An 11801-nucleotide genomic window follows, 5' to 3' on the forward strand; every position below is an offset into this window, starting at 1 on the left:
ATTGTGAAATAATAACGTTAATATTTCAGTGCGCAGGTGAAAATTTGCAAAAGAAGCGATTTGTGTTTATTTGTTTACATTGTTATGGGTTAATGTTTATGCGCGCATGCGCAACCGGATGTCATAAACCGGAAAGCAGGTTACATCACTCGTTACATGGTCATTTGAGTTTTATAATCATAAATTTTCGTTTCATCATGGGTAGGTATATCAAACAGATTTTTCATATTTTTATTTTTTAATATGGAGGAATTCTGAACAAGAACCAATATTTTTTAATTAAGGTTTTAAAATTTTGAATGTCAATGAAATTCACTTTTGTTTTTCAGACATTGGATCTAGCAACAGTGGTTATTACTCATTGAAAGCTGTGCTCACGCACAAAGGACGAACAAGTTCTAGTGGACATTATGTTGCCTGGGTGCGATACAAGGATGGTAAGACTTGCTACTTTTCTTTTTAAGATCTTATGTTATTGTTGTGGCCCTAAGAAAGAGTCATAAAGAAAAACTTGAACAACAGGTTTAGGTAGAAAAGAATATATTGTACAAGAAAGTGCATACAAAGAAAGGTTGTTGATATTTACCGATTATTGAGTTAGTCTAGTCTCGCATTAGGTTGCGATATTTCTCCATGAGAAGATTAACTCTTGGGATTTTTTATAATACTTAAGAGTCCATTATGAGTGAATGGGTAAGTTCCCATAAGTTATTAAAGATTCAAACAAAGTTTCACATTTTGATACTTAAACACAAGGCACATGAAAATTCCATTCCAAGTAAAAAAAAACAAACTCTTTGATATATTCAGTAAAAATTATGGAATAAAAATTGAATTAAAAATAATCAGTTTCCATATTTTGCTAATTCGTCTTTCATTATTGTAGCAAAATTCGAAAATTGAAATATTGAATTTCAAATGAAACAAATGGTATCCAGTGAATTGTCATGTCGCAGTAATGAAAATATCCAAAAATTATGAAAAACAATGAGGTAGAAAATTAAGAAAATTTTAATGAAAACAATTTTTGAAGACAGCAAAAATTAAATTTTGCTGAATTGGCCTAAGATTTTCAGTTTTCAGAAAAGACTTACCTACAATTCAAACTCTCTGGTTTCTTTTTTCTTTTTTTGTCAAAACTCAGTTTTCACTTTGGTTTCTGAAAACATAAAATGTTAATTTTTGCTTGAAGGCTAAAACTGCAAACAACTCATCGTGATAAGTGAATTGGATGACTTGTTTCATCAAAGAATAACTTCCTGTACCCCCCCCCCTCCCACCTGCACACGCTGTGTCTTTCTCTTAATTTTGACTTTCTTAAGAGTTGAAACTGATTGGAGTTGTTAAAGAAAAATGTCTTTATTGCACTGTTCTCTTCATCTGCAGACACAGAACCATGACTCGCCATGCTGGAAAATTAATTTCTGTTACAGTTTTATTTGTCAATGGCTACTCACATCCATGGTTATAAAATCTTATGTTTGTGGTGACTATAAATTTAATGCAGACTTTCTTTTGCAAAAATACATAAAATTTTCATGAAAATCCAATAAGTAGTTAAGTGATTAGAAGACATTTATTAAAACCAGAACATTTAGCGCCTCAGTTGCATCTCCTACCAGTGTAGCTATCAAGAGATAAGTAAGTAATTATTAATTAAATCATTAAATGATTTGAAAAAATGAATTGAATTTGGACCAGAAAAAACTAAAAATATGTTAACAAGGTGAAATGAACGGTTTGCATTTTAACTTGTTGATATATGCCTTTATGTGTTGCACATCTAAAGATTTTACTCATTATAGATCTTCCTTGGTCTATGATTATTATTTCTTGTTAATTTCAGTGTTATGTAACTAGTCTAAAAGTTTATTGGTTAAATATTTACACAAAGACACACACCTACATCTAATGTTTTAATTATATAGATATTCATTACAGGATTTTATTATATAAAACTAGCCTGGGTGTTTGGAGGTGTGTGTTGAGAAAAAAAAAAAAAAAAAGTGGTAGTAGGCAGGCAGGCTTGAACCCGTACCGCAAAGGAGGCAAAGAACATGAAAAAAACCAAAAAAACCCTGATGTCTTTGCTGTTGCGCCCATCGTCAAACCAGAAGTGATATAGGTTTAAATTAAGGCTAGACAATTGAAAAGAGGGGATGACTTTCGAAAATATCATCGAAAACAAGCGACCCTCCTCCCTGTAGAAAAGTGCCCAGTTGAGAGTGACGGAATTAATGTTTTTGCCCAATTTTTCGATATTTGTAGTCTGATGAGTCAAGCTTCAAAATGATACCGATCTCGTGAAAATCCGTTGCCTCTGTCGAAAGTTTTAGGCAGGTATACAAACAGACAAAGAAAAGAGAAGATTTATATTATAGATTACTTTAAACTTTTCTACTAAGTCATTTTCTTTTTAAATTTTTTTTTTTCCATATCTCTTAAATTAAAAAAAAGAATTTTTTTCCCCCTAGATGATTGGATAAAGTTTGATGACGACAAGGTATCTTCTACTCCTTCCTCTGAAATTCTTAAATTGTCTGGTGGTGGTAAGTACAGTTGAACATTCTGCTTTTTTTTAAAAAATGAGTTGCTTTTTATTTTGTTTTTTCTTAGTATGTTTGAAAAGGGGATAATCTACCTGAACTTTGTCTATTTTACAAAAGGGAATTTTTTGTGCTTTTTTGTAAAATATATTAAGAATTGTTTATTTAAAATACATTTCCAAATAAAGAATTAGACAAATTTACACTGTCACAGTATTTTCACAATTTTATTTTGGTAACCATTTTACGATAATGAAGTTGAGTGTTTTATATTTAATCAAGATAATATCTGTGTATTACGATCTTTATTTGACTTTTTGAAATTAAAATAGTTTTTGAAGAATTCAATTAATGATTTTATGAATGATGAGAAAGCTTTTAACAGTGACGAGATGTTTGATGGACTTTCTGTAAATTAAGGGTAAGTGAATGGTTGTTGAAGCATTGTATTCAAAGTCATGTTAGAATTAGCAGCAAATTTAGTGATAGCTTTAATTGGTTGGGTTATTTTATTTTATGGCATATCGCCCTTTTTTTCAGGTTGAGTCCTGAAAAGAGAGCTAAACAAAAATCAACTAATTTACGTCGCTAATTTACGTCTCTTTTATTACATTGCCTACAGATATACTTATTTGATATATATTGTTTTGTTTTTTTTTTGTTGGTTTTTAGTAAAAAAGAAGAAAAAAAAAACAATATATAACAAATAAGTATATCAGAAAGCAATGTAATAAAGTGGAAATTTGTTCTTTAGCAGCGTAACTTATTTGACAAAGAAAGAAAAAAAAAAAGAACTGGTGTAAATCTAGGCAAATAAAAACTGAATGAAAATGATATTTATCTGGATATAATTCAGGCTTAATGTAAAAATGTGTTTTATATAAAAAGAAATATTTTTTATGGTTTTGAAAGTGCAAAATAATTTTTTGTTTTTTTGCCTAATCACCCCAGTCTAGACTCAGTGCTACTTTGATGTGGGGGACTACTACAACTCTTTTATTAAGAGATTTGGCAGACATTCATGAAATTCCCTCCCCCCCTCTAAATTCCGCAATTTTTATTTTTTAATTTTTTTTTATGTTAATCTCATCGGTTACAAACTTAACTTACAGATTAAAAAAAGTAAAATTGAAAAAAAAAATTTTATGACTTATCATCGGGGATCAGTTTACAATTATAATGTTCTACTAAATTGAACACATACTTTGTGACCATCACCAAGACAAAATATTGTCGCAATATTTTTCTCGGTGATGGTCACAAAGAACATGTTCAATTCAGTAGAACGTTATAATTGAAAACTGATCACCGATGATAAAAGACATAAAATTTTTTAATCTGAAAGGTAAGTTTGTAATTGATGAGATTAATGTGAATAAAGTGTAAGTTCTGGAATTTAGAGGTGGGGTGGCATTTCCTAAATGTCCAACAGAGATTCGTTCATATTTGCATCGCATAAGTTTTGACGCATGATCCAACAATATTTTTTATCAAATCAAATCATTTAAGGAAGAAAGCTGGGACGATTTTTTTTTTTTTTATGTAGAAGACAAATGTTTTATAAACGTTACCATAACGTACTGTTAAAAAAAAAAGAAAATAGTTGCCGCAGCTTAATGTGTAAATGTTGTCAGTGACTGGAAGTATTGTTGGTTCGTTAATGGTTATGAAAAACCGTATTGTATCACTTAGTGCTAAATCCAAAGAAAAGATGGCGCCACTTCTTGGTTAAATGTTTTCATGTAATGTAAGTGTTGGTAGTTCGTTGTTTACTCGGTTAAAAAGAACAGTTTATAATCATTTACTAAGAGATCAGTTAATTTTAGTATTGGATAATTTAGGACATTGAAACTGGACATGATAAATAGAAAGATGCAATGTAATTTTTTTAATGTAAACATCACCAGAGGTAGCTGCATTAACTTATTTGTACAAAAGTTACGACTATTTTGTTTTGTGTAACTTTAAACTAAATGTTATGGTGAAGTTTTGTAAATATTAGTCTGTAAAATAGGAAAGTATAAATGATTTAAAACAATGATTGTGCGGCCATATTGATTAAGGGCTGACCTATTAATTTTTTGTATGATTGTGTATTATCAGGAATAATAGAATTTTATGGTTGCAGCCAATGAGAAAAGGCAGAATGTTAGTGGGGAGAAATCATTATTTTCGAATAGTGAAGTGTTATGTGTATGAGTGTTTAATCCAGTTAATAAGGGTGTCAGGCCAATATAGTCATATATTTACCTGGTCTTGACTGGGAGAGTGGGGGGACTTTTCAAGTAGAGGGGAAAATATGAACTACTTTGTCTGCAGATCTTGGCAATCATAATAATGTCGCTCGTAGAAAGTAAGATCGGATTTTATTATAATGAATAAATGTGTCTGTAATGGTGCTCAAAAGTTACATAAGATGTTGAGTAAAAGTTTAGACATAATAAATTTGTATGTGATACTGGAATTTCCGTGGTGCTTGTGGCAAGATAAGTGTTATCCTAATCCATCCTCGTCCTAAAAAATACTTTGTTATTTCTTCTCTTTTAAATTTCTTATTTCATTTTGTAATTATGTGTATTTTAATAATTTATATATGCATTTGTCTTTATTTTTGTTTCCTTGCTTAGTTTTAAATTCTCCCCCAGCAAAACACCATGTTCTCCCCCAGCTTAAATAAATGATTAATTCCACGCTCTGAACTAAGGAAGGCTAGAGATAAAAATAGCTTAGACAGGATAAATTTTCCGAAATTAGCACAAACGTGGATTTATTTTTTCTACTGTAGAAGTCAGAAGAACTTTATTTAAGTAATATACTTAATATCTACAATTACCATATGCTCGCTTGTATTGATAAAGAGGCCTCGTTGATATCTCTACCAAAGCACTGGATATAGCTTATAATTAACTGTTACTATAATTGTAACTGAAATCTACAGTGATGTTAGCTGTGTTACTAGGACCATTTTCTGTATAGATGCAATGTTTTGTCCCTGACCTTAATGACTGCCTATAAATACGAATTCCGAATCACCATGTAATAATTGTTTCTCTTTACCTCCAAGACGACTGCCTTTGTCTAACCTGCATGCTTAATAGGGAAAAAGAAGAAAAGAGAATTTTTTTTTGTTTGTTTTCCAAGCTAAAACATTACAAACTCTAAATCCTAATGAAACTCTACTGTATTCTGTAAGTTAATAACCCCGTCCCTTGAAAGCTAACAATCTGCCCCCCCCCCCCTCTAGCTGCCACTAAAACTCTACATTACACACGCCTTAGTAGTGGAATCCTTAGCCTCCAGCTCCTAACCTTCACATGCTAACCGCCTAACAGTCATCACTAAACATCTATACATTTCTACATCTAAGACATGCATTAGAGTTCATTCTTATCCAGTTTGGTGCTTACCAGCCAAAGTATGCACACAGACGCAAAGCGATCTTCATCACATAACAATGCTTCTTCCTAGATGGTTTTTCAACGATTAATACAAAACCAAATCCGATACTCCCTGTTATGCAAAACGCTCGATGATTCTTAAATGAAAACTGAAATTATCTTCCTTCAATAGTAGAAACACACTAACACCTACAACTTCTATCTATTCGCATCTACTGAAAACTTGCCCAAATATCTATTTACTTAATTATACATACGGAATACGCCATGACTTAAAATTTACCTTCAGCTATACCCGTACTGTACTGCACATGCATCTTAACCCTCTTGTAATCTAAAATATACAGTGACTGGGCAAAATTCTTAGCTCAATTCCTAATACCTACTCACACTGTAACGTTCCTAATACCTATTCACACTGTAATGTTATCCTGTACCTAAGCTAACATATAAATTAAAAAAATGTAAAAATCTAAAGGTAAAAGTCGTAATCCACACTAACGCCTTTCTAACAAGCCTGCTCACATAGTTGCTTCCACTGCATGAGTTTTTTTTTTTTTCTATTCTTTTTAGTAACAATGAAATAGCAATGTCCCTAAATCACTTTGAGGAGTGTAACTATTCATTAGATCTATAACCTCTACAAACTAACCCTGTAACATTAACTAACCATGCGGGGTCGCAGAAATACCTGGATTAGGACCCAGGTGCGGAACAAACCCTCTCAGGGACCCAATAGATCTTCCCAGATCATCCGTCTAGGAGAAGGAAAACTCTGAAACTTAACCGAAGGGGAGGGAGGCCTCTCCAGTCTTGGATGACAACCTTCCTAGAGCTGGTGACTCAAACAAATTACCAGTCTCCAAACCTAAACTGCTTAAGGAGTAGATAGGCTCTGTCTATCGCCCAGTTTCCATGCTCCTTCTTTGCCTATTAGTCAGGCGCAGAGACGCTATCACAGTGATTCGACAAAACACTCAGTGATAGATCTTGTTTCTTGTCTAGGGCAATGAACGCCGTTTTTCCCACTCCCGACACATCCCACTCCTCAAAACTGGGCACTTGAGAGTGCTTGAGTACCACATATGCCTGTGCAATTAGATTGGGTTGACCTTCTGATGGTTTGAGGGTACCGGATTGACAGTTCCTGGCTGCTGTTTCCGACTGCTAGTACAGAAGTTCAAGTGTAATGTGAACCGACATCTTGCTGCCCAAATCCCAACATAGTACCCCAGTAGTTGTTGGCCCTGATAGTAGCTCCCTACACCAAAGTGGCAATGTGCCTTGTTTGGGGTGAAAATGTAATAAAAAAAAAATTTTTTTTTTTAAATCTGGAGGGAATTTCTGGAATTAAATTATATATAGGATTAGATAGCTAAGCTGGTTTATTATCTCTTTGAAAAAAAATTTGCTATTTGAAACATTAATTTCAAATAATAAACATTTCATTCATAACTTTGAACATGAATCAAAATCTTTATTCATTTGCATTAACATTTTGATAATTTGGATGCAGATTTATTTTTTAAATGTGACTCAAAATAAACGAAAAGAAAGAAATCAGTTTACATTTTCATTTGCATAGATCACAACTTGTTAAAAACCAAGTTGGCTCATCTAAAGAAAAGAGAACTTGAACGCAGATGCTAAATATGTGTCTAGGAAATAAAACAATATTGCAAAACCGATGTATTTGTTGCATTTAATTCAAAACAATTATTGCATTAAAAAAAATTTTTTTTTTTTTCCTCCTTTAAAACTACAGATTTTTAACCACAAGCACTATATATAATTAATAAAATGTTCTTTTTCAAAACCAATTTGTAAATTAATTACATTTGCAACTAATATTACATATATATAAGCAGGATATAAAAATATGGTTGGTTGGTTGGTTTTACGGCATATCAACCCTTTTCAGGTTATTTAATGCCGAATCTGGTGATTTTGAAGAACGATTTTTTAATATAGTATATTTGTTTTTTAAGTTGTATTCTATTTAACCCATAGTTAACAGGTACTACCACTCCTGATCAGAGTGGACCTGGGAGCAATGGCAATTAAAGGGTGGCTCCACACTCCCTAAGGCCTGCAAGCTGGGGCCTCACCATCGGACATAGTTTAAGGTCATATCCAGGACCATAAAAATATGGTGTATCTACATTGTTTAAAATTGAATCAACCAGAAATAGGGCATTTTGAATTTACAGTTAGTGTGAGAAATGGGCAGGGTTTTAACATTCATTCATGTAAATAATGATTTAAAGAATTTTTTTTAATTGTCAACATAGTTTCAGATTGTCCCAGAACTATCTTTGATATTTTCAGTTTGATTTTTTTATCTTTAATGTAATTTGGGTTTTTTTTTTTTATTATTATTATTTTTTTTTTTACTTACTTCAGATTAAACTGTTTCTATTTTTTCTTTTTGTAGGTGATTGGCATTGTGCCTATGTGCTGCTTTATGGTCCACGCACAGTAGAAACAATCGATGAATAAGTCGGCTGGCACGACAAAATAGCATTTTAAGTCTTTCTTTTTTTTTTTTTTTTTGTTTCTTTTATTTTAAATAGAAATTTACATTTTCTGGGCTATATTCTTTTCTTAATAAATTAAAATTTAGAAATTTTGTTCTTAATAGATTAAAAAAATTTTCTGTTTTCTTAATAGATTAAAATTTAGAAATTTTATTTTTTAATAGATTAAAAAATTTTTCTTAATAGATTAAAATTTATAAAAAAAATTTTGATTTAAATTTTTTTTTTCTTAATAGATTAAAATTTATATTTGATTTTTTTTAATTGATAAAATAAAGATTAAAACAAGTTCTGTTGCTTACTCTACCCCAGTTTTCTTCTAAGAAGTGGTTCAAAACCACATAATTACAGCAACAGTTCTTATAACCTTATGATGAATTTAAGTATTAATATTATTAATACTTAAGATGATTTTGTTTAAAAAGAAAAAGAAACTAATGAAATCTTAGCAATATTCTGTCAGTCCTAACTGATATTAATGACTTTGTTCTGTTATCAAAGAAGATACCACCAGCTTCCCCCTCTTCCTTCTGCTCCTCAAACCAGCACTTGTCTTGTTGTTGATGTTGTTATTGTTGTTGTGGACAAGAACAAGTTGACAAGGAAATTAAATGCTGTAATGAATCGATTTGCAATTCATGTTAACAACATGTCTAATAAAAATTGAAAATAAATATGAAAAACTTGTTTTCTGGATTTAAAATTTTTTTTCTTTTTAGTCATTGTCATGTTCATCTCTCAGTCACAGTCTTCGGGTTGATGTAATATTTATCGCACTCTCCCTTTCTTTTGTCATTTTTCCCTTGTCTAAAGGTCAGACGTTTTTTCATGTTTTTCAAGCTCAGTCTTCAGTCTCCATGATTCAGTGAATCAATTGTCTCCAAATTCTAGCCTGTCTAATCAATTTCTTCATATAAAAAATTACAAAATTTCCATTTGCCTTTTGACCAGCCAACCTTCCTGCAATTCAAGACATCTATGGTTATGCAATGGTTTATCTAGAATGAAGAACCATTCACATGACCATACCAACACATGACAGATCCGTATTTAGTATGACTTCAATAGTGGACAAATTGTACTGCGTTTTCAGCAAATCCTAATGCGGTGGGTTTGGTAAGATGCATGTGATACTATCACCCCCGCCCCAAAAAAGTGTTAGTAGGGGAAAAAAAAAAAAGAAATATAACCATAGAAGAGGAGAAAGGTTTATCCAAGAAACAAAGGTGTGGAAAATGTGGTTGGTGGAAAGACAATGGACAAGAATTTGTTCACTGAGGCAGACAAAAGAGAGCTGAGGTGCAGTTGCAATCAAGCTGTGGCAGTGCATGGGAACAAACGGACCAGAGATAAATTTAAAATTAGTTTTAGGATTGGCCATGATTTTTTACAACAGTCCAGTTGAGGACATTTGCGAGTTGGACTTAGTCAAAGGCAGTTGGTGGTTCAGAGGTCTTTCGAAAGTTGAAGCCAGGCCAAGAAGAAAATTGCTAGGGATTGATGTGATCAGACAGCTATGAATGGACGATGTTGGGGTTCCTATTTCTATGTTACGGAATGGTATCGCACACACACATACCCAGAACTTAACTGATTTACATCAAGAACTTGTGTTATTCTATCATAGTGCGATCAAAAAGGTGATTGGCATACACATATTGCAGATCCATATGTGACTCTCCTGATACAGCAGCTATGCAATTTACCCTGGCTGTCGAGGGAGACGATTTGAATTTTTGTATACATATATTAGGATGAGTAAAACAAATTCCTCCAGATAGAGCCATCTTGCTGAACTTTTATGTTTACTTATAAAAATTAAAATAAGCATATAACCTTATATCTAGAATCATTATTCCAATTTTTATCAAAATTCATTACATGATTTTTGCTTCTAGAAAATGTCTAAAACTTAAAGACATTGAAATTCAGTGAACATTGTTTTAATCAAATTCAATACAAATCTGATACATTCGAATTTTCAAATGAGAGGTTACGACCACATAATGCCCCCTAAAAACCTTTTTAAAATACTCTAATGAAACTAAAATACTTTAACATTTAGCCTGAAGTGGAAAATTCTGTGTAGCTTAATTGCCATATATTTTCATAACTTACTACCTAACTTTAGTCACATATTGAACATTGTTGCCGTGGATACTAAAAATAGATGCATAAAATTTTATGTAGATACATTAAATTATATATATGTTATTTTTTTTAGCGATATTAAGTTTTAAAATGCTGTTTACGTATTTTAAATAGCGATGAAGGGAGTTACCTGCCCTTTGTTTTGCATATAAATGTGTCGCCCCTTTTATTGACAGGACGTATTTAATTTTAATTTATTTTTTATTTTTAAATATTTACATATCAAAATATTTTATGTGCATAAAAAGGTATCCATACGCATGCATGTTTCTAGCTATCAGCCGTTGTCGGCAGTTAAAAATAATAATTCATTTGCATAATTATATCTTTTTATTATATTTCCATTTTTTTAATGATCTTTTCCGTGTTGCAATTTCCCAGCTATTAATGCATATTTCATATGTTTTATAAACCTTTTCAATTCTTCGGATCATCTTCAATTGACAAAAGCAAATCAATAAAAACGGTTGGACATGATGTAGCAGAATTAGCAGTAACTGAAATGAGGGGAAATAGAAAGCTTACCTCGGATACGTCTGTTGTGTTTTGGGCTGAGCAGAAGAGAGAGTTCCAAGATGACGTCCATGGGATTTTATTAGTGTTTACCCCATGCAATTCTCGTAGAATCACGTCTACTCTTGCGCGATTATGCAAATATATAATTCCCAGCCGCTATAAAGGCATGACGCTGGAAAGCAGTTAGGCAGTGTCCTGCAGATTGTGTGTAGGTAGTTCTGGCGATTGGATTGTTGTTTGTGACGAACCACGTGTCTACGAGAAGCAAGTTTTTTTTTGTTTTCTTGTTTGTGTCTCCTTCTTATTTCTCTACGGTTATTACAGCCAAGAAATCCCTCTTTTCTAGAGGTGGGTGATACTGAGTATTTCCTATCTGTGTTCCTGATTTTTTTTGCCTACTACATTTTGTTTCAAGCTATTTCGGCGTGACTATGGCGAAGGTGTGAATAAGCAGTGATATTATCAAGCCGCTCTCTGGCGAGGCAGACGTAGCGTGGCTGAAAAAAAGTGAGACTTGTCGCACAACTTCAGCAGGTGGATGATGTAGCAAGTCTGCTACCTTTATATCTGGAAGGTGATGCACTGGCCCTCTACATGGAAATGGCGGAGGACGATCAAAAGAAGATAGACCAGTTTGAGGCCCGATTAAAAGA

At 32.4% G+C, this 11801-nt stretch overlaps 1 protein-coding gene across 1 annotated transcript in view; it reads left to right on the forward strand.

Annotated features, from left to right (window-relative positions):
• LOC145279812 (ubiquitin carboxyl-terminal hydrolase 14-like) overlaps positions 1 to 9168 on the forward strand; it is a 69118-nt gene extending 59950 nt beyond the window's left edge. The window contains exons 16-18 of the mRNA XM_080131175.1: positions 330 to 437; positions 2475 to 2549; positions 8379 to 9168. Of these exons, the coding sequence (XP_079987301.1) occupies positions 330 to 437; positions 2475 to 2549; positions 8379 to 8443 (248 nt within the window). The 3' untranslated portion in view covers positions 8444 to 9168. The remainder of the gene's footprint in view (positions 1 to 329; positions 438 to 2474; positions 2550 to 8378) is intronic.
• Positions 9169 to 11801: the final 2633 nt, after the last annotated feature.

Source organism: Euprymna scolopes, chromosome 7 (genome assembly GCF_053919585.1).
Source record: "Euprymna scolopes isolate OS-2025 chromosome 7, ASM5391958v1, whole genome shotgun sequence".
Lineage (NCBI taxonomy): Eukaryota > Metazoa > Mollusca > Cephalopoda > Sepiida > Sepiolidae > Euprymna > Euprymna scolopes.